Source organism: Hibiscus syriacus, unplaced genomic scaffold (assembly GCF_006381635.1).
Source record: "Hibiscus syriacus cultivar Baekdansim isolate YM2019G1 unplaced genomic scaffold, ASM638163v2 tig00110548_pilon, whole genome shotgun sequence".
In the NCBI taxonomy this organism is placed as follows: Eukaryota; Viridiplantae; Streptophyta; class Magnoliopsida; order Malvales; family Malvaceae; genus Hibiscus; species Hibiscus syriacus.
Window position 1 is genome coordinate 43,738 of NW_024062775.1, and position 25,036 is coordinate 68,773.

Below are 25,036 nucleotides of genomic sequence, written 5' to 3' on the forward strand. Positions count from 1 at the left end.
ATAGTACAAACAAGCTTTATTATTAAGAGAAACCAAACCCCTACAAACAGTAACAAACAAAGCTTATTGAATTATACAAGAGCAAATAAATTATGTTTTAAATGTGGGGAAGAGTTTGGTCCTGCTCATCAATGTAAAAAAAAAATAGTTGAATATGATGGAAGAAATTGAAGAAGATAAAATAAACCAAGGAGACCAACACATTATAGAGATGAACCAATAACCAAGTCCCTTACAAAAGACAGAACAGGAAAAATAAAACTTTAAATATAAACTCAACTCAAAAAACTTAAAATTTTTAAACTCGATTCAAACTCAAAAGATAATATTAAAAATCGAACTCAAAAAAAAGATAATATTAAAAGCCAAACTCAAAAAAACTCGAATTCAAAAAAAAATCAAAACTCAATTAAAACTCGAGACTCGAGCTCAATTAAAATTTGATTCAAACTCAATTCATCACCACGCGGCTCTGTAAGTTAAACTAATGAGTTTGGGCTTTAATTTATAAGATCACTTGTGAGCAATTGTTTCTCTTTTAAAGATGTGGGATATCAAGACTTCCCTTCAAATTACTATCGCTTTCTTCTAATCCAAACGCCACTTTTCTCTCATCAAATTATCATACCGATGGCTCGTACCAAGCAAACTGTCAGGAAATCAACCGGAGTCGGAGAGGGTTTTCTCCATCTCTCATTCTATTACTCATGTTCCCTTTCTTACTTTCTTTATGCTTTCATTTCTACTTTTTTTTACTGATTTAACTCATATGTTTGTATGCATAAATGCTTCTTATATGAATTCTCTTTTCCTTGTGTTCCTTCTTCGTCTTGTCTTTCTCTGATTAGAATTATCGGATTATATCTATCGAATTTGGATTTTCTTGTTCTAGGCTTGGCCTTTGTCCCTTGGATCTCTCATATTTCGCTGGGATAGTTTGAGACGAACAAGGATTTTTTTTAGTGTTTTTTACGGATGGAACACTTATACCCATTTTATGTGTTTCGATGCTCCTCTGCACTAGATTTTACAGAAGCATTTGATGCAGCTTGCTTTCCTCTTACTCTATTCTCTAGCTCATTTGATTCTGGTTGGGCTTCTGGGATCTCAGCCACAGTTATCCAAGGATTGTTGGATATGTTGGTGGAGAGGGTGCAGACAATGTTAACCAGTGTTTCCTTGAAGCCTCTCGACTTGGCAGTACAGAACTTGTCCGCATTTTATTGCAGGTGGGTATTTTTTCTTTGGATTGGAATTTGAACTTTTGCTTATTTATTGCCAACATTTGCTGACAACATTTTCAAGATGCTTATTTGCAATTTATTCATTATTTGTTGAAAATGCATCGACATTGACCAAGGTTCAGTTCTGTGAGAGGTTGGGTGAAAAAATAGTGCTACTATGTGCATCCTGTACACACAGCATTGATATGCTAGGAAATTACCACTCCAGCCTTTGAAGTGAATAAAATCTCATTCTATTTGGTGATTGATTCTCACAATTTATCTTATCCTTGGACAATACAAGTTTCTTGCTTCTTTTTTAATAAAATCTCACTCTACACACTTTAGATATGGTTACATGTAGTCATGAAATTATTCAGGGTTCTTGCATGTAAACTAATTTCAGCTTGGAGATATCAGAGGTATTGAAATGGCAGTCTAAATCCCTTAAATATAGTCTGATCCAGTTATGTCATAGTCATAGCATTCTATTTTATTCTTATACTCTGTAAGATTTGCTATTCCCTCCCCCTCTCTCTCTTAAATGTGATGAAGGAATCCCAAGCATTTAGATTGAAAAACATGCAAGTGAATGGGAATGCTCCTGTGTTAAATTGTACCGGTTTTTTTCTTGTTTAGACACGAATGAGCCGACAGATTCCATGGAAAACTTAAATTGAGAACCAAAGAATCACACCATAATATGGTTTTTATTTTTTCTCGTAACCATGGAAATTCACGTGTGCTTTCTCTTATTTTGCTATAAGAAAAGTTTTTCCCTTTTTTTAATAGTAGAAAATATTATTATTGTCATTATTATTACTATTATTTTTGTACTGCAATATGGCATTTCCTTAGTTATCTTTGTTGGTTTATGTGGTATTTGTCTGGCCTAGATCGCCCAACGGAATAGCTTGGATATGTTGATCTTGCCTTGGGTTTTGCCTCACATTATTGGAAGATTGGAACAATGGAGTGTCTAGTAGAAGAGGGCAATGCCATGGCGTTTTTGGGACCTTTAATGAGGGCAGCTGAAAGAGGCTGCATGCAGGTTGTCCAGTGGTTTGTTAAAAGAGGTTGTTGAGACATGGAGCTCTGTATGGCCCTCACTGCTGCTACTTCCAGCAGCCAAATTGGTGTAGCTGCATATCTTCTACCCCATGTTCCTAAGCATGTCCTAACGGCACTAAGCATTGAAATTCTCAAGGCTGCGGGTGAAAGAAGTGGCGGATCTTACGATTTAATTTTTCTATGTAATGTGTTTATTATGTATAGAATTCGTAGTAATGTCGATCAAATTTTAAGAAATAAAATATTATATGAAATGCATTTCAAGTATATTTTTTAAAATATTAATAATTTTGTAACAAAAGGAAATGTTCTTCTCCATAAAGGTTTTGAGTTTAAATAAATGTATATGTAGGACGTGTGAGCATTGTTAATTGATTAAAAAAAATTAAACATATATTAGTTTATAACTATCCCAAATTCTACTTCCATTCTAAAACGCTTTAATTGTTTATAATTATATATATCATAATCTTATCATGTATTTACCTTAACTATTCATATGATTCAAACTCGTTATTTTTCATTAAAAAATTGGTGATTGTATGATATTGATGTTAACTTGTTGACTATGATATGATAAAATATGATCCCATCGTTTAGATGTATTTGTACATCAAATCTCCGTTTACATTATGTCGTCGAGTCAGTTCTTGAAATATTATGTTGGTGAGTCAGTGCTTGAAAGCAACTACGGTGTCGATAGTCACCATTAAGATATGATAAAAATCATGTCTCAATCAGCAAGTTGTGTATATTTATTTTGTATGTTGATATGTTTATGTATAAGTATGCAAATGATTTATTTAGGAGACACATAACATCATTTTACATAATTTGTATGTTACTTTCATGTGCATAACTTAACCCCTATCACATAATTAGATTTAGGGTTTATGATTTAGGCCTTAGGGTTCATTACAAATACATTAATTAATCGACTTGGTACCGATTTAAGGGGTAAGTACAATATAGTATCTTGATATTAAATGCATTACAATATGGTTTAGCTGTATTATAGAATTTTTAATATATTTTTAAAATTTTATAATTATCAATAATATATTTTTAATATATTTTTAATAATGTAATTTTAAAAAATCTAAAATTATAATATAACATTTTTTTCGAGTTGCTCACGAGCTTTTCGAGTCGAATATCGAGTAGCTCGTTTCGGCTCGTTAAGAACTCGAGTCGAGTCCATTCGATCCGAGTATTTATCGAGCCTTGATCGAGTCGATCTCGAGTAACTCGCGATCTGTCTCGTCTCATTTACAGTCCTAATAGTGAGATTACCCACAACTTTATAAATTTGAGCAAAAGAAGGGTAGAATTAATACAAACACAACCATTAGTAATCACTGTAGTTAGTGGAGAGAAATTACAAAGTACTGCCAAAAATATAAATTTAGAATGGAAAATACAAAGGATATGTTTTTCAACATGACTTTAGGGTAGTGATGATTTTAGGAGTGAATTGGTTAAATAAATACAATCTACTGTGAATAGTACTGGAAAACTTGAACCGAACCTGATTTTCTTGATCGATTTACTCGACTTAATACTTGATATTAATCCGAACATGATAATCAAATTTGATTTGATACTTGACCCATATCCGACCCGAACCATACCCGATCTAAAATTTAGCGAAACCAAAATCAACCAGAACCAAAATTAACCTGAAGTGAAATCAAAATTAACCCGAACTAAAATTAACCTGAACAAAATTTTATCCGAAAGCAACCCAAACCAAATTTAACCCGACCCGAAAGCAACCCGAACATATTAAAATTGATAAAAGTTATTTTCAATAATAAACTAATTTAAATAAAATTGATAATTTATTAAAAATATTAGATTTATAATAAAATAATAGAAAATTTAAGAGGAATATAAAAGTAAGAATCTAATTGTAGGATTGAAAACAATAAAAAATAAAATTTACTTATCTTACTTGTTATAAAATATTAGATTTATAATAAAAATAATAGAAAAAAACTAAAATAAAGGAAATAATATTAGATTTATAGTAAAAATACTATAAAGTTTAATATTGTTATGAATATAACTTAACAAATAAAGTTATGTATTATTTTTTTAAAATTTAATAAAAATATTAAATTTATAATTGAAAATAAAATTTTTATTTCTTTATCGAATAGTTCTCATTATAAATTTTTCATACGAGATCAATATAAAATTTTGATAATAAATTCTAACATGTATTATGGGATCGTATTTGTGTCAAATTATCGATTTATCATCTCTAAATGATGGTTTAATTCAAAATATTAAACGATTAAGAATTGAAATTAAACCTAAATGATAAAATTAACAAATAAAAAAATATATTTTTATAAGTGTATATCAATTATTCTATATATACTTAATTTTGATTTATTCTATATATTTTTACAGGTGTATATCAATTATTCTACCACCTCCCCGGTGAAACAGTAAAAATAAGTATGAAAAATTAAAAATTCCACAGCTCAAAAGCTTAAAAGTGACATTTCCCATCTCTCTCCTTCTCAGAACTTCAGCAAAATTCAGCTAAAATGCCACCGTCATCTCTGCCACCAAAGCCGCAATCTGCGATGGTCATTGTTCTCCTCTTTCTCTCATCCGCCGCATTGCTTTGTGAATCGATGTTAAGCTTAGATTACTACTCCAAAACCTGCCCCAGTTTCAACAAAATCATGCAGGAAACCATAACCAACGAGCAAATCACCAGCCCCACAACCGCCGCCGGAACGCTCCGCCTTTTTTTCCACGACTGTCTCCCCAACGGATGCGACGGTTCCATTCTCATTTCCTCCACCGCATTCAACAAAGCCGAACGCGATGCCGACATCAACCTCTCTCTCCCCGGAGATCCCTTCGTCCTCATTGTCCAAGTCAAAACAGCCCTCGAGCTCGCCTGTCCAAACACCGTCTCCTGCTCCGACATCCTCGCCGTCGCCACCCGTGACCTCGTGACAATGCTCGGCGGACCCTACTATAACATCTATCTGGGCCGTAAAGATTCACGGTCATCATCGGCTTCTTCGATAGAAGGGAAGTTGCCGAAACCCACCATGGGTATGCCACAACTCATCAACCTCTTTGCTTCGAGTGGGTTCACTGTTCAAGAAATGGTTGCCTTAAGGGGCGCACACACGATCGGCTTCTCTCATTGCAAAGAGTTCAGCTCAAATATTGGCAATGATACCCACTACAATCCCAGATTCACTCAAGCATTGAAACAAGCTTGTGCAGATTATCCAAAGAACCCAACACTCTCTGTTTTCAATGATATTATGACCCCCAACAAGTTTGATAACTCGTATTATCAGAATTTGCCAAAGGGTTTGGGGCTTTTGGAATCAGACCATGTATTTTACAGTGATCCAAGAACAAGGCCGTTTTTGGAATTGTATGCAAAGGATCAAAACAAGTTCTTTCAAGATTTTGCTAAAGCCATGCAGAAGCTAAGTGTTTATGGGATCAAGACTGGGAGGAGAGGAGAGATTAGGCGCAGGTGTGATGCTGTTAACTGACCATTCTTTAGCATGTTAAGTATAATCTGAGGTTGTTAAGTTAAATTTTGGGTTGGTTTGAAATCATTTGAGAAATATTTATACTTGTATTGGTTTGTATCAATTGTCATATCGCCAGGCTTAAATTTGTATACATAACTACTTAATTCTGTTTTCTGAGTTTCAAAGTTCAAATCTTGGAGTTTTTGCGTATTTTAATCAGTAACTTTCAGCCTAGTGGATTGTGGTAATGGAAACAACAATGAAATCAGCTGGAAATATGCCTTTGTTTGTGGGTTTTGGAATTGGTGATATTTGATTGTTCAAGTTACTCTGGGTTCAAAGCAACATGGTTTCCATTTTCCATCTGCCACCATGTGGGGTGGTTCATTTTTTGAAATGCAGAGTTTGAATACTTTTATATAATATTTTTTCTGTATGTTCTCAGAATTCAACCACTTTTTCCTGCTATTAAAAAAACTTTTCCTGTAAATCAACCTTACTTTACGACTCATATATCTCTTGTTTACTTTATGAATCTAATTTTTTAAAGTAAAACCCTAATGTTTTCAAAGTTGCAATTTTAATGTCAATTTTAAAAAAGAATTTTTATTTATAAATTTTAAAAAAAATACCTGAAAAATAACTTAAAATTATTGATATTAAAAAAAACCACAATTTTCGTAATATCTTACGAAAACAAACTTTAATTAGAAAATTCATTATCGCTGTTAGCTAACACCATCATCGTTGAACGTCCACCAACATATCATCGGATCTCCTGGTTGTCCATCTCCTTTGTCATTACCCCAATCCCGTAAATCTTTAAACATAAATCCTTAAATCTCTCTAAACTCTAAATTCATAGGCCTTTAAGAACCAAATCTATAATATCTTTTCTCTCAAGTTGCTCTTTCCTTCCTTTTTGTCAATGAGTTTTTGAAGGGAAGAGGGAGAATTGATTAAAGATTTAGATTAGGGATTTAGTTATTGGATATTTAACGATTCAAGTTTATGGATTTGGGCTACTAAAAAATAATAACTGACGGTTGAGGTTTGATGATAGGTAAGTTGGTGTTTAGTGATGATGACGATGATAGTGACTGAATGTAAAAATTAACTTTGGGATTAAAGATTTTAGGTTATTCGGAGTTATTAATTTTGAGGTGTTTTGTAAAACATTGATAAATTTTATCAAATTTTTTATGACTGTAATAAAAATAACCTTAAAAATAATAATTTTAGAAATATTAAGCATCTATTTTAAAAAAAATTCAGTTAAAATAACAAAATAATAACAATGCCAAAATAAAACTAATGTGGAATAGACAGATAAGCTAGATGTTTGGATATATCATTGAAAAGATTGTTCCATGATAAAATTGTAAAACGCAAAATAGGGCTGACACTGCACCAACAACCAATTAAAACACTATATCTGTGCAGACAACTTTGTATTGTATACATGAAGATAAAAAAAAGAGAAAATAACCTCAGTGACCAAAAATCCCATATAATATACGATTTTAACCAATTTTTTCCGGATTTGCCAAAATGACCAACAAAATCGCAATGCGATCGCTAATTCGCAACGCGATCTCCATTATCGTAAATTCGCGTTGCATTTTCGCAATGCGATAGTTGAAAATCGCGTTGCGATGGTCTACAGTATCGTTGCGATTTTCCCAATTCGCAATGCGAATAAGTAAATCGCAACGCGAATTGGGAAAATCGCAATGCGAATAAGTAAATCGCAACGCGAATTGGGAAAATCGCAATGCGATACTTACTATCGCAATGTGATAATACAAAATCGCAACGAGATACTGACTTTCGCAACGCGATTCTGACTTTCGCAACGCGATTTACATAGCGCCATTCGTATTAACGCATATTTTTTTTTCAAATTCCAAACACGAATTTTTTCTTAATAAATCGGAAAATGAACCGTCCACAGTAATCGCAACTCATAACCTCAAACCCAAAAACACAACACTCAGTCCCATCTCCATCTCTCACTCTCTACGGCGAAATCCGTCCCCATCTCCGAAGATTTCCGTCCCCATCGCCGGCGAAATCCCTCACAACCATTCACAGTCAAAAATCCCTCACAATCATTTAGAAATGGAAAATCAACATCCGAGGGTTAGTTTTTTTTATTTTTATTTTTAAATTTTTGCATTATTTTAGGTTTTTCATATTGAGATTGATGATAAGTTTACTGGTAATTTCAATAATAGATTAACCATTTCACTTAGATTTCTTATTAAATTCATTCGATTGCTGCCAATACTGTTAAATTGTTTAGCCTGTGAAGTTAGTATTTGTCTTTGCTTTGTCTTTTGGTTGAAGTAATGCAGAAGAAGAATAGTTTCGAGAATGAAAATCGCAACGCGGAAATAACTATCGCAACGCGAAACCAAAATCGCATTGCGATTTTCATTTCGCGTTGCGATTTTCATTTCGCGTTGCGATTTTTATTTCGCGGTTGCGATTTTCATTTCGCGTTGCGATTGTCTGGTCGCGATAGCCATTTCACGTTGCGATTCTCTCGTTGCGATAGTCATTTCCGCGTTGCGATTCTCATTATCTCGTTGCGATTTTCATTTCAACCAAAAGACAAAAACAGTGTTGCAAATTTTAGTTTCAAGAATAAACTACTATTTATGTTTATTGTTTTGTTTTTGGTATATCTTGACAGTGTAATTTTTGGTATATCTAACTTGGTATGTTTATTGTTTTTTGTAGAAATTTTTTTCGGCTTCATTGACATTAAGGAATAAAGTTAGCCTAGCCACTACAATTGCTTCGAAGCTTTCAACTGCACAAAGAAAATTGTTTGAAGAAACCTGCTTCGGGCCATGGCTGAGAGTACAGCATCCGGGTGGAGATGCTAGTTTGACCCATTTGTGGCTTCAGACCATGACTAGCGATCTACCCGACAGTATACAACGTGGTGAGGAAGAGATATGGTTTCATTTTCCACCGGCGTATACTTGTTTTGGGCGGAAGGAGTTCTGCTTAATCACTGGTCTACGATTCGGACACGATGATGTAGGCCGGTACACTCGTCATATCACCCGCCCATCATGGTTATCCAGGGTTTTTCCTGATGAGTCAATAGAGAAGCCGAACTTACACGTCGACGACATGAAGAAATTGTTTAATAAGAATATGGTTTTACTCGATGAATGACGTCGATGTTGTCCGAGTATGCCTTCTACTACTTTTGTATGCCGGCTTTTTAGGCAGAGAGGCCAGACAACCTATTCCTCAGGAGCTAATATTATTGGTAGAGGACCTAAATGCATAGAATCTGTTTCCGTGGGGTTCGTATATATGGAAAGCTACCTGGACTAAGTTGTCGTCTGCCTTTGATGACCGCAAAAGTTTGCGGGGCGATGGTCGAAATACACTTTGTCAGGCTTTGTTTGGGCCTTTAAGGTAAGAATTCTATATAATGTTTTCAAAATTATAATTAATTATTTAACAATTACTAATATTTGTTATTATATGTTTGTAGATTTGGATATTCGAGGCTTTCCCCAGCATGCGGACAATGCATTAAAATCCTCAGATGATATTCCTAGGGCTATTTCCTGGAAGAGGAACGTATGTTGGATTGGGAAGACTTAATATCATATGCGACAATAATAATATAAGTTAACACAAATACTATCTATATAACAAGTTATTAATAGTAGACGTTTAACTTTGTTTTAGTTTTTATATTTTTAGGAGGCCAACACTCCATTAATGAGACTGACACCCACGGAGGCTGAGCTTGCCACTGATTGGTGGCAAGCTAGTCAGCGTTTTTTTGATGGCACGAATGATGAGCAACCTCCACTTCCTCCACTTCGAGAGCCATTACCTTACCCAGAGCCATCACCTGATCGACCCGACTATACACCTCTACAACGAGAGCCATCACCTATCCCGTCACATCATCGAGTCTCTTCTCCACCATCACCTCATGATAGGCGACCGACAAAGATGCCATGACTTCTATCTCCCTGTTCTCCACCTCCACGGGATGAGTCAAGGGAGTTACGTGATGAGGTCAATGCCTTGCGTGAGGAGATCGGTACTCTACGCGATAACGATGGTGCATGGCGTGTGGAGGTGTCTACTTTACGTGGTGAGGTTGCTGCTCTACGTGAGATGGTAGTATCGTTGCAGAATGAGGTTCATACTCTACGCAACGAGGTAAGTTTAAGATTTTCCATATTTAACTTGATGATAAATTTACTCGTAATTTCACTTAAATTAACCATTTCACTTAGATTGCTTAGTAAATTTATTCGGTTGCTGCCAAAACTGCTAAACTTTTACTTTAACACTGTGAAGTTAGTATTTGTCTTTGTTTTGTCTTTTGGTTGAAAGTTTGAAATATATTTATCTTTGTTTCACTGTTTAAATATCATGTCTATTTATTTACTGATATTTGTATTTTTATTTAGCGGACCGATAAGGTGGATGCTTTACGTCGGGTTTTTCTTGCACGATAGAGTTCACGCATCAGACGGCGTACACGCGCTATTAAGTCTCCGTATACCCCAATAGTGCGAAGACACCGCAAGAAGAAGCCCGACTCGCCTATCATCCCTCAAGAGTCCACTCCTATCGTTGAAGAGGCCCCTATCATTCCTCAAGAGTCCCCTCCCACCGTTCAAGAGGCCACTGTCATCGTTGAAGAGGTCCCTCCCACCATTCAAGAGCCCGATTCACATGGCGTCATATGTAGGATTCTTGAGAAACCCTCTGACGTGCCGGACATGATGGATTCAAGTTGGCTCTCGTATGAGTTACCGGCCAGTACCATACCGGTATCTGAAGAGGAGAGGAAACAACTACCGGACACAATTCTTGATAACACCCTTTGGGCTAAGACCGCAGTTGATTTTTATCTACATGAGCGAAGCCAGGGGTGTTTCACTGACATATGCAAGCTCAATGATGATATCTATTTGTTGCTTGATCGGTCTTGGTGGGGCGTATTATTAGGGGTCGAAGACAATGGCTATTTCGATGGAGGGGTAAGTCTTATATTTTTCTTATATTTTCATTTGATTATTTTTTTTGTAAATTTATGTAAGTTACTAATATATGTCTTTTTTTGTAAAACAGCATATCGATGCGTGGGTGTCACGTCTTCTAATAATTAGGAAACTTAAGGTTAGTGTTTATTTTAGATTGAGTTTAAAGGTATTCATAAATAAGTGCGCAAATGAATGAATTATTACTTATGATTGCAGGTGTTTATCCTTGTTTTGGAACGTAACCATTGGCTTCTCGTCGAGCTTCAAATCCATCCCTTAAGGCAATAGTATATGACAGCATGATAAATTACATATCATTGGCTGATTTAAGAGATATTATTAAGGGATGGAGCTCTTATTTGGCTAAATACTTGGATGCGATAAATTATTGGACTCGTTCTGGAAACAAGAAGCCAAAGAAGCTCATATTACAGTTAGCAGAGACGAGACCGCACCACAACAAACGAAAGGACCCAGAGGGGATTGTGGTCCTCTCGTATGCTTGGCGTTGGACCGTTGATCACAGGAAGTATAAAGTATCTACCTCCCACCGATATAGATAGCTGCAGTAGGCTTGTGGTTTCGACATTATATGGCTAGATCGATATATACGAGACGCTGCCTACCTGCATCCGCGTTATAAAAATGTCCATAAATAATTGGTATGTTTATAGGCTTGTGGTTTGAAAATGTTTGGTTAAGTACCTAGAATTCAATAATTTGTTGTTTGTAGGTTTTAGATGTAGAAAGTGTTGTTTGAGCAAATGTTTGGTTTATGCAGGTTAATCTCAGAAGTGAGCTGCGTGAAAATGATGTATGGCTGCAAAAGTTGATTCAATAGTAGAAGTGTTATTTTCTCTAATAATTATTGCTTATTTTTTGATTGTTTAATTGATTTGTAAAAAGTGATTTGTAAAAGTTGATTTGTTTAATTGATGTTAACATAATTCTTATTTGTGCTTGTTTAATTGATTGAAATGTAATTGTTGATTTTGTTGATTTCAATCTGCATTATGTTGAAGGCAAAAAGTACTATCGCAATGCGAAATTAGCGTTGCGATTTTCATTTCGCATTGCGATTCTCTCGTTGCAATTTTCATTTCGCATTGCGATAGTAATTTCCGCGTTGCGATAGACATTAAGATGATTGCCTATTAAGTGATAACAACTGGAACAGATCATAGCAATTTTCAAACTCAAGTTACTAATACATGCCTAACTGAAAATGTTAAAAGTTCACACATAAAATCTACATAATACAACGTTTGCATTTAAAAATCACCTAAGTTAACAGTCCCAAAAGGTGAAGCCAGTTGTGATTGGGATTTTAAAGATGATTGCGATTTTGATTGCCTTTTTCTTGACACCATATGAGCTTTGGATTTTGATGATGATCCATATTTTGGTAGAGGAAAAGATGATTGTGATGGCACTGGTGATCCACATGTCAACCTTGTATAACCACTTTCCTTGCACCGACTACATGTCGATCTCTTCTTCTCTTCACCCTTAGACGGTATACGATCATGACTTTTTGGTCGGCCAGGTAGCCTTCTGTCCATGGCTGGTGGCAAAACTGTTTGTAAGTCATCTGGTATGTCCCACTCAGAAGGATGTGAAATAGGGTAGACAATCTCGGCATAAGTCTGTCGATATACTTCTGTAGTGTAGCAATCCATAGCGTATGTGCTTGAATCATCTTGGTTTAGATGAAGAGCAACTTTTATAACATGGCCACACGGATAACCAGATGTTTTCCATTTCATACAACTACACGTCCTTGCATTTAGATCGACAAGTCCATTTAAGTTATTATCCAGTACTTCAAAAAAGTGTTTGAACATGGTTCAACTCTCCATGACGTTGACTTCACAACACGTTTCGTTATCTTTTTTTCAGTCCATGGTGTAACACGATGTTCCAATGTTCCTGTAAATTTAAATAAATAATACTTAGTAAAATATATGATAAGTTATGAATTCAAAGAAATAATACCTGCATGGTTTCTTTTCTTGTAGTACCACTGTTGAATAGAGGCTCGAAAAAACTCCATTAACATAGTAATGGGTAATTTTCGGGAATGACGACTTAGAGCGTTAATTGATTCTGCACTATTAGACGTCATGAAACCATATCTTGCTCCAAGTTGATGTACTCTTGACCATCTTTCAAACCCGACATCTTCTAGTGTTTGAGCACACTGAGGCAAAACACGTCTTAAACAGTTTATATGCTTATTGAAATCCACTTCCCGATAAGCCTTTACAGCCTTTCAGTATGTCCATTTGTGCTTTTTTATACCAGCAGACCTTGATTTAGATTCTATACAATGAACACCACAAAGTCCATGAAAAGCATCTGGGAAACACTTTCTAACAGCGTTGTCAATGAGTTTGCCCTATCGGATATGATTGTCAGATTGCTAATAGGACCTATGCAATCCCTAAGATGCCGCATAAACCATGTCCATGAATCAGAGGTTTCAGATTTGCCAACCCCGTAAGCTATTGGCAATATCCCATTGTTAGCATCCATGGCTACTGCTAAAGTTTACTCCAAGGTATCGACCTTTCAAATGTGCTCCGTCAACTATAATAACTGGGCGCATGCAAGTATTAAACGAACGAATCTACAAAAATATACACAAGAAATATAATCATTTAAATGTGAAATGCATGTAACTAACAGAAATGAGTCAACAGAATTATATTGATTTACTAACCGCAGCACCAATGGCGATAAACAGCAACTCAAAGCGTCCATCTCTATCTGTTTGATATGAGTTACCGACCCAGGATTTTTCAGCTTTAAATTGTGACAATAAGCCGACAGTTGGGCAAACGATGCTTCTGGCGACCCCCTCAACAATTCCAAGGCATAACATTTGGCTCTCCAAGCTTGAGAATATGATACTAATCTTGAACCGAGCATTCATGTCAGTCATAATTTCATGTCCCGATATACCCTGCCATTCAAAAACATTAACTCAGCCAGAAAACCACCCAACACCTTTTTGTTTGCCTGTCTATGGTGAGGAAAAACTTGGGTTCTTGAACATGTATATTTATCAATAAAAGTCCTAACTTGAAACATTGCGCAATCTTTTATCCTCTTTGCAATCATACGCCACATACAGTTTTTGTCAATCGTACACCTTGTTTCGAAACGATCTTTGCTTGATTTGTTAACTTTTAGTTGATAGCCATCTTCCACACATTTCGTATACAAAGCTATCTTCAAGTCTTCCTTTGTATCAAAACAATCATCTTTCTTGATACGAATAACTTTTGCGTAACAATCAACTGCTTTCTTTGCCAACTCTTCTTCCGGTAACTGAAGTAATTCTAGCATATTCCAGTTATACTCCCGTGGCATTTTTTTTTCTTCGGGGACTTTTTCTTTTTCTTTTTCTTCTTCAGGATTATATAAATTACAGAATGGATGTTCAACATGTTCATTCACAGTCGTAACTTCCTCCTCATTATCATCAACAACATCTTCCTCGGCAACGGGTGTTTCATCATCAAAATTCGGGTATTGACCAATATCAAAATCATTACACGCAGGGTCTGTTTCTTCTTCTGAAACATCATCAAAATCCGTGTATTGACCAATATCAAAGTCCGGGTATTGACCATGATCAAATTTCGAATACTGACTAGTACTCACAATTTTTTCTATTGGCTCATCATCGTCTAATTGGTCAATACGAAAACCGAAATTTGGTGCTGAAAGTTGATTTGGATTTGGATTAGAGAAAGGCTGTGGGTTTTGAGTCCCGGGCAAATATGTGTAGTCCAAGTGCTTCAAAATGTGAAGTTGATGGTGACACGGAAGTCCAACGGTCTCGAATTTTTTGCAGGAGCAAATTAGAGTTTTCGTACGAGAATCAAAACTAATTTCAAATTTCCAATTTTTTTCTGCGTACTTTGACAAAATATAATGTTGACATTCATCTGATAAGGACTTAATCTCTGCCTCAATCCGGTACAATGTCTGCCGTATAAGTTCATCTTGGAACACACGAAAAGATTCGCGGGTAAAAATCGCAGCGGCATGGCTTTCAAGGTCGACCAGTTTTGTGATCTGGAAGGGCTTCGTATGGGAACTTAAGTAATCCACTTTCAACTCGTTCATACGCATTCTACTAATTCCATCTTCAATTGCACGAACAACATCTAAATATGTCTTCTTGTGTTTCAGTGCAATAGCTAGTGAAGCATTCATAGACTCGCACCTTTGTGTTGAGCAAATATTGGCAAAGAAATGACCGGTTAGATATGCTTGTGCCCATAAGTGTCGTGTATTTCCCTTCTCAATCACCCATGGATGCTTTTGGCCGTTGAATTCTGAAACAACCGAACGCCATTGAATATCAAATTCCTTGGTTGTCCACCAGGAAGCCATGCATTTTGAGAATGCTGCTGTAAACTTTGGGTCACCAATGTTAGCTTGTGCATTGCGAGAAAGATGCCAAGAACATAATATGTGCTTAGCATAAGGGATAACAGATTTGATAGCCCTCTGCATTGCCCTATCCCCATCGGTGACAACTGAAATAGGTGATTTATTCATCATGGCTTCTAAAAAATTCTGTAGCACCCACTCGAAAGATTGAGACGTCTCGTCAGCGATTATGGCAGTGGCAAACACAATTGTGTTATGGTGATGATTGACACCAATAATAGGCATAATTGGTCGACCATACAAATTAGCTTTGTACGTTGTGTCGAACGCAATTACATCACCGAAGCATGTATAATCCGATCTCGATGTAGAATCCGACCATATAAGATTATACAATGCCCCCGATTCATCTACCGAGTATGTCATAAAAAACCCGGGATCATCATGTTTCTTATAATCAAAGTAGGCAATAAGCGCATTCACATCCCCATCGACGATTTCCTTTGCTTTACCTCTTTGAAGTGCATTGTAGAGGTCTTTATGTGTAAATCCAACATTATGATAGCCCCTGCCTGCTGCATTAAATAGTTCATTACTTATGACGTGCCAACACCGACCTCTTTCAATGTTGTTGCCTCATCGATATCAGCCTTACTTACAGCTCTATTAGAACGCATAAATGGTGTCATAGCAGGTGGCAATGCATGATTATGTCTGATCAGACTTACTTATAACCACTGATCGTTTGTATTTGTTGCTGAACTACGACTCTAGCCTTACATCCTGTCTTGTGACTGGCGTATGAGCACGTTGACGATCAACAGTATTGACTTTTGATACTCGAAATCCTTCTTTGGAACAACAAAATTCTTGTGTCTTCACATTCCCTTCCACGTCAACCGTGTTGTTCCCTTACGTGCACTAAACCATGTTCCCGTGCGAATCCCTTGTAAAAGTACCAAACTTGATCACGTGAACAGAAGAGCTGACCAACCAATCTGTCAGATTCATCAACATTATGTACTTCATGGCATTTCTCGGTTGGCTTAACATTGTCTACATCAGTATTATCCATGGCAAAAATTTTGTTGTGCAAGTTCAGTGGTCCAGGAGTTGATGGAGATGTAAGCAAAGGTTCATTTTGAACATGTTTCAGTCGTGCTGCTTTCAATAGGATGTGGTATTGGTAGTGGTAGTTAAAGGGTGGATACAACATTAAATTCGCAGTACATATTTAGGTATGTACAATAACTACAAGTATATATTATCATTAAATTTAGGTATGTACAATAACTACATATTTAGGTATGTACATCTTTTGAGTGAGTTTTAAGATATTAATTTATTAATTATAGAGTCTAATGATTTATTTTTTACGTTACGATATATTATTATTAAATTAAAAACAATAAATATATACATATTTATTATTATCTTTGGTTAATATTGTTAAATTTAAATTCTAAAATTATTTTATAAAATATCAAAACAATCAAATAATTTTTTGTGCAAATGAAATTATTAAATTAATATTGTAGATGGAAAACATGAAACACTATTAAAAAAAATTGAAACATAAATTACATAACTTTAAAAAAAGTATCGATCCTTTTTATAAAAAGTATGGACAATTTCAATATAATAGGTAAAAATATGATGTAATAGGTAGCGCTTATATAATGTAATAGGTAGTTCTTATATTGTAAAGTATCTATCCTTTTTATAAAAGTGTCCATACTTTTTCACTGTGGAAAACATTAATTTAAGGTTATCTTCTGAGTGAGTTTTAAGATATTAATTTAGTAAATTAAAACAATAAACATATATTACATATTATTATTATCTTTGGTTAATATTGTTAAATTTAAATTCGAAATATTATTTTATAAAATATCAAAACAATCAAATAATTTTTTGTGCAAATGAACTTATTAAATTAATATTGTAGGTGGAAAACATGAAACACTATTAAAAAAAAATTGAAACATAAACTACATAACTTTAAAAAAAGTATCGATCATTTTTATAAAAAGTATGAACACTTTCAATATAATAGGTAGCGCTTATATAATGTAATATGTAGTGTTTATATTGTAAAGTATCTATCCTTTTTATAAAAGTGTCCATACTTTTTTCACTGTGGAAAACATTAATTTAAGGTTATCTTTGAGTGAGTTTTAAGATATTAATTTAGTAAATTAAAAACAATAAACATATATATTACATATTTATTATTATCTTTGGTTAATATTGTTAAATTTAAATTCTAAATTATTTTATAAAATATCAAAACAATCAAATAATTTTTTGTGCAAATGAAATTATTAATTATATTGTAGGTGGAAAACATGAAACACTATTAACAAAAAATTGAAACATAAATTACATAACTTTAAAAAAAGTATCGATCATTTTTATAAAAAGTATGGACACTTTCAATATAATAGGTAAAAATATGATGTAATATGTAGCACTTATATAATGTAATAGGTAGCGTTTATATAATGTAATAGGTATTGCTTATATTGTAAAGTATCTATCATTTTTATAAAAGTGTCCATACTTATTTCACTGTGGAAAACATTAATTTAAGGTTATCTTTTGAGTGAGTTTTAAGATATCAATTTAATAATTATATGTATCTAATGATTTATTTTTTATGTTACTGTATATATTATCATTAAATTAAAAACAATAAACATATATATTACATATTTATTATTATCTTTGGTTAATATTGTTAAATTTAAATTCTAAATATTATTTTATAAAATATCAAAACAATCAAATAATTTTTTGTGCAAATGAAATTATTAAATAAATATTGTAGGTGGAAAACATGAAACACTATTAAAAAATTGAAACATAAATTACATAACTTTAAAAAATGTATCGATTTTTTTTATAAAAAAGTATAGACACTTTCAACATATTATAATGTAATAGGTAAATTTGTAATGTTATCGGTATAAATATACTAGTTTACTTATAAAATATGTTAATATAAGCGCTACCTATTACATTATATAAGCGCTACCTAGTATGTTATTGTACTTTATAATATTTCCGGTTAAATAATATAACATAACCGGTCTAAATTTTAACCGGTCACTTGTTTAACCGGTCACGCCGTATATTAGCCGTTTTTTAGGCGCCGCACCGCAGAACTACCCGAACTTGAGATGAACTTTATAATAATACTAAAGTCCTCTTATGATGTAAGTAAAAAAAAAATTTGAGCCCAATGTGTGGAGAGTTGTTTGGAGTCCTGAATACTAAAATCGAGAGATGGGCTGAAATAACATTACATAGGCTTGGGCTCAAGTAGGAAGTTCTCGATTTTTGGCCTAATAAGGAGAATATGACAAATGTTATAGTGTTCAACGAACTTGTCACCTCGAGGTCACAAGTTCTATGAGATATATTATTTTAATGGAACTAGATGAGAGGGCCTAGGCCTGTAAACGAATCGAACGGACACGAACGAAAGTATGTTCATGTTCGTTCATTTAATAAATAAACGAACAATTTTTTTTTTGTTCATGTTCGTTCATTAAGGAATATAACTTGTTCATGTTCGTTCATTAAATGATAAACGAACATAAACGAACGTAAACGAACACAAACGAACGAACATAAACGAACATAATAAATAAACACAATAAACGAACAACACAAACACAAAAAACAAACTTATTTGAACACAACAAATGAATGTAAAAAAAGTAAACTACAAGAATATCAACTTAAAATTCATTAATATAACCTGCAACTTTAGAGTTAATTTGTTCGAATACGAAAAAAACATACATAAATCATAAATAAGCTATATGAACATAATAAAGTCTTAAAGTTAATTTGTTCAACAAAACAATCTTCTTGAAATCCAAACAACTTCAATAATCTTCGTAACATATTCAACTTGCTCTCTGAACATAAATGAACATAAATGAACGAACATATAATCGAACGTTCATGAACGTAAATGAACGAACGAGCCCTTTGTTCGTGTTCGTTCATTTAATTAAACGAACGCAAAATCTTGTTCATGTTCGTTCATTTAATAAATAAACGAACATAAACGAACTTCCCGCCGCACGGTTCATGAACGGTTCGCTGAACGTTCAGTTCATTTACAGGCCTAAGTGAGCCTCATGGGGACCATTAATTTATTGTATTTAACGGGACTCGTCACCTTTTTAAAAAAATAAAAAATTATAAAAATAATTTAAATTTTGAAACGTTAAACTAAAAAAAAAGAAAATTGTCAACTTGAGGCGACGAGTTCCTTCGAATTCAAAAAAATAATCGTTTATAGCCGTTAGTCAACGAACAACAACAGTCACTTGGGAAACGATCCCCATGGAACTTGTCACCTCGACGTGATGAGTTCTGCCAGATTAAATTTAAAAAAAATTAATTAAAAAGTGAATTAATAATTTTATTAAAAAAATTGGTGTTTACAAACCAAGTAAATAATAAAATTTATTTATATTTTCTAAGTTCTTGAAGATACTGAGGAGTAGTCGAATGATAATGGCACGGGGCTCATCAAGTACGTTGGGGTCATCGGCCTTGATCATCTTCATCTTGGTTGGTTGTTCAAAAAGAGGTGTACTTAACACACTCTGAGATTCACATTCAAAATACGGTGATGTGCTTATGGTGTTTGACGTCATCATTGTCGTTACTGAATCAACTTGACTACCTTGTTGACTATATATGATATGATCCCATTCACCCTCACTCGCATGTTCTGTCGAAGATGCTTGAGTGTGTTGCATTGCATCCCATAAAGCTCCAACCCAAGTCGACTGAATCTCTGTTGAAGTATGATATGTAGTATAAAAACCGAAACTAGCCTGAGATACAAAATAGTAATCTTCAAACGCAGATGCTGAAATAGAAGATGACGATGATTTCTTTGACTTGGCAAATCTGGCATTGTGTTGTTCCCATTCTCCCATCTCTTCTGCTATCGTGAGATATGGTTTCCCGTTTGCTTCATAATTTCGGAGATAGAGAGATTAGTCGAAATCTAGGTCCATCGATGTAATTTCGTAACACACGGGGATCGATAACTGACGTTGATTCCATTGCTTAATGTAGACAGTGTGTTTCCTTGGCCAATCCTTGTTATGTTTCTCACTCAAATCAATTCTATGGAGCGCATCCATATTCCATATTTGCATAGGATTCAACCCATAGGAATCGGTTGATGAGGCACAAACTGCCACAACATTCTATCAGCGACATGTATCTTAACAATAAAAAAATGTAATAATGGAGTCACGATACACCATAAATCAGACCCATCAAAAAATCTCGGTGGCAATAATCGATAGATCTCTTTGTCCAATACGAAATCCAAGAAAACTGTAAATATTAACTATAAAAGTTAGTATATATAACGTTAAACAATTTCAAAAAAACCATAAAAGAATTCATATGTATTGCATATTGATCGACGATGTCGATCCTTATCCGTATATCATTTTTAGCAGCACCCGACAACTTCGTATCGGTTATTTTATGGTGCCATCTAAAAAATATAAAAAGCGATTAAATAAATATATAAAAATAGTTAAAAAAGTAAAGTTAAAAAAATATCTTTTAGTCAGAGGAAACTCAATTGGGGTTGTTGTAATTGGCGTCAAAAACGATAATCGATACCATGCTCGTGACTGTATCAATATTAGATAGCCTGCTACATCGACTTTTAGACCGCGATCAATGATTGCAGACTTACAAAGCTCCCGATACAAATGCTAAAATCGCCTACCTCAATTGGTATTACTACATTTGTCGAAATTATTTAATATAAGTATATACTAAGTGTGCGCCAAAATATCATATTTATTCGATAATAGTATCCCTCCAATCAGTTGAAGAAGATATGTTCGAGATGCAAAAATAACTTCCTCCTCAGTAGAGTTGATCGTCACTTGAAATTCAGGCTCCAACCACGTCATCCATATCCGATAGATGTCCATGATGTCGGATGGTGGCAGCCTTCCCAAAACTTCGTGTATCGATGCGGTTGTAACTGTTTTGCCTGACGGCGACAGCATCATTCACAGGAACACCGAGTTGGTAGTCAACTTCTTCCAAAGTAATCGTCGCTTCACCACTCGAGAAATAGAAAGTGGACGTCTCGGGCCTTCAACGTCCAATCAGAGCTAAAATTAATGACGGATACACCTTAAAGCCACGTACAAATATGGTTGGATATAGACTGGAAGATATAGAATCATTCGCTTATGCATATCTCTCGATGTCATCCCGCGTTGACAAATGTTATGTTCTTCTTCCGAGCGGAGTTCGATCGACGAAATATGAATATTATCAAGGTGTAACATCTCATCTCGGGAAGCCATTTTTCAAGATTTCTTTATGAAATATGAATTTTGCTCAAATTTGTTTGTAATAAAGGATGGATAAAAAACTTAAACCCAAACTCTTATTTAAAGCCACTAAACAAAAAAATTTGAGAAAACTCATCACGTCGAGGTGATGAGTTTCATGAGGATCGTTGTCCAAGTAACCGTCGTTGTTGTCTATTGACCAATGACTATGAACGACTATTTTTTTTAAATTCGAATAAACTCATCACATCGAGGTGATGAGTTCTTTTTTTAAATTTTACGTTTCAAAATTTAAATTATTTTAAAAAAAATATTTTTTAAACGAACTCATCACCTTGAGATGATGAGTCACATTAAATACAATAAATTAATAGCCCCTATGGGGCCACTTATTCAAGTTCATTACAATAATATATCTCATTCATTAAACACCGTAACAATATTCTCTAAAATAAAAAAATCCGAATGTTCCATCGGCCAGAAAAAACCGGAAGTTCTCACCAAATCATAGGCAGCCCATTTTTCTAAAAGGAAAGTGGAGCATTTAAAATATAGGCAAAAATCCCCCCCCATTCCGTACAAGTTTCCTAGTCCCACCCAAAATTATAAAGGCGGCTATCAACACGGAATTGGTTAGACAGGCCTTGGCTTACTCCCCAAGAAAACCCTCTTTTTTATATATATATATCATCTCCCCTCCGGCCTCTCCCTACAATAACACAATTCTAATAAAATCATTCATCAATGGCCGGAGGGACAGAAGCTTTTCCTGATCTTGGAAAACATTGCCAATTCTCAGGTTGTCATCAATTAGATTTTCTGCCTTTCAATTGCGAAGCTTGCCATAAGGTACCCCTTTTCTTATCCTTCTCTCTTTTCCCTATTGTTGATTGACAACCTTTCATGGATGATTGCATGAAGCATGCGGCTAGGTTAAACCCAGATTCATATTTATGTTTATGATGTTATTAACTTTTGTATTAATAACAAATCCGTCCAGGTGTTTTGTTTGGAGCATAAATCGTGCAAGTCTCACGAATGTCCGAAACCGGAACATAACAGCAGGAAGGTGATTATATGCGAAATCTGTTCAACTTCGATCGAGATAACAGGCAAAGAAGATCAAGAGAAGATGATATTGGAGAAACATGAGAAATCTGGGGTTTGCGATCCAAGGAAGAAGAAGAAACCAACTTGCCCTGTTAGGAGGTGTAAAGAGACATTGACATTCTCTAACAGAACCGTTTGCAGGGCTTGTGGATTGGAGGTTTGTTTGAAACACCGGTTTCCAGCCGATCATGCTTGCAAACAGGGTTCCTCCTCCGCACCAGCAGCGGCTAGAGAAGGTTGGAATGACAAGTTCTTGCCAGCGTTTAATTTGAGGAATGGTAAAGATTGTGGCAAGAGCCGGGGGTCTTCATCATCAACTACTCCATCTTTAAAAGCCTATTAGGACTTTCAAGGTCTCTCTTTTATTTTCTTTATTAATGTATAAATTTAATGAAAAGGAATGAAAATCTCCATAGCTTTAAATCTTCTTTCTGATATGTTATTGTGATCATTGACATCTTAAATGTTAATTCTTTGGCTCATCAATGACTATCCAAAAGAATTCCAAAATCAATGGCAGCAAATAAATCCATTATTGATACGAAGAGCTAACTATAATAGAAAAATAAACCAATTTATCCCCAATGGACAACAAAAAGTATACATATAGATTTGACCTCCGTTCATTTTTATTCTCTTTAGGGGTCTAAAACAAGTTATGACCATTTAAGAAGTAAAATTTGAAGTGTCAAGCGTTACATGTTGGCCGTTGTTTCCTTGATTTCTTCCAATGTGATGGTCTGCATATAATGAAGAAAAATATGCACGTTGTTAGAGCAAACACCACAAGAAAATACTGATATATTATATATACAAGATGCTCATCAGCTATGTTGCCGACTCTTCACTTTTCTTTTAGTATCCGTATTTGACACCTGTGTATGAAGTATATCTAGACATGCGTATATGATATAATCCTCCAGATGCATGGAAAATTTCAAAACAGTTGCCTATTTGTATTCAACATTCACAGTCAAGTCTAAGTAACATAGGTTGTAAGCACAGACAAAAGGAATTAGTAGCCACAATATAAACCTGATCCTGGCCAGCAAATTCGTTATCTCGAGTGACAAAGAGCATACAGTGACATTCTTTCCCGCCAAATAGTTTTGGAAATTGAATAAGAGAGCATAGATATATTAGAGTGATTGACACATTAGCTGTAGGCTCATGAAAACTGAAAATGTCCAAGTGCTAACGGTGATATCATTGTTCTCAAGCTGCATTCAAGCAACCAGCTTTTGTACCGTATAAGGCAACAGCCTCGAACAACATATTAGTATCGTACTAATATAAGCTAATTTTAACATTTGAAAATCTGTAAAATAAAATCGATAACTAAATTGATATCAACCAAACTCATAACTCCATTATAACTTCAAACTTATCAAAACACTTATGCAATTCCATAAATAATTATTCCCAACATGATTCTTCAACTTTTACCAATTATAAAAATCAAACCACATATTTTAAATTCTTTCTAGAATTTAACTCAATTTTTTCCTTTATTTCAAAATGGTCCTTCACCATTATGATAATTGTACATTAATTACTAAAATTCCAGCACTTGAATAAAATACCCAAATCAATTCTTCAATATTCAAAACATTATAAATTTCAACTCAAACTTTCCTAAACTTTTGATTTTCAACACTTAACTTTTTAAATTTGTAATTCAACCTCAACTCAATATTTAATTCAAAATTCAGCATACTAATAAATTTTCCAGCATTCGATAATTTACTCAAATAATACTTCTTCATTTAAGAACTTGCAAACAAGTCCCCAAAGCTTTGGAACGTTTCAAATTCCACCATCTAACCATTAAAATGAATTCTTTTAGAATTCTTCTCAACATTTCCAATTTAATCAAAATGGTCTCTTGCCATTTAACTTCAATTAAAAGAATCCAAAAATATACTCAACATTTAAAAATTACTCTTCATCTTCTAATCCATTTCAACTTAAATTCTAAAATTTCCATATTAAGACAACTTGTAATACCTTTAAAGAATCAATATTTTGTATTGATATACACACTGAAATTTAATTCCGTTTGTTCCGTTGAAAACTAGAATCGGATAAAAATCTATCCATATAAAGAAATCCATCTAATTCATTCTGTACAATTTACGGTGAATTTTCAAAGTAGACTGACAGAATCTATTTTGTGCAGAATCTGTTGTCCGTTTTTCTGACCTTTCCTCGGTTAAAAATTCATATATTTTTGTATACACCTTAAATTTAATCCACGTTTATTTTAAACAAAACTATATTGATATACAAACACAATATAT

At 34.2% G+C, this 25,036-nt stretch overlaps 2 protein-coding genes and 1 pseudogene across 2 annotated transcripts; all 3 read left to right on the forward strand.

The window, feature by feature from the left end:
* Positions 1-788: 788 nt before the first annotated feature.
* LOC120130957 lies at positions 789-3,007 on the forward strand (annotated as a pseudogene).
* A 1,781-nt stretch (positions 3,008-4,788) lies between these two features.
* Positions 4,789-5,972, forward strand: LOC120130844 (peroxidase 31-like). The gene is made up of 2 exons (XM_039147998.1): positions 4,789-5,853; positions 5,885-5,972. Exon 1 carries the CDS (start codon positions 4,853-4,855, stop codon positions 5,831-5,833), a length of 981 nt encoding a protein of 326 aa, XP_039003929.1. The 5' UTR covers positions 4,789-4,852; the 3' UTR covers positions 5,834-5,853; positions 5,885-5,972.
* Positions 5,973-22,268: 16,296 nt separating this feature from the next.
* LOC120130521 (zinc finger AN1 domain-containing stress-associated protein 12-like) lies at positions 22,269-23,218 on the forward strand. The gene is made up of 2 exons (XM_039147748.1): positions 22,269-22,475; positions 22,627-23,218. Exons 1-2 carry the CDS (start codon positions 22,371-22,373, stop codon positions 23,077-23,079), a joined length of 558 nt encoding a protein of 185 aa, XP_039003679.1. The 5' UTR covers positions 22,269-22,370; the 3' UTR covers positions 23,080-23,218.
* The last annotated feature ends 1,818 nt before the right edge of the window (positions 23,219-25,036 follow it).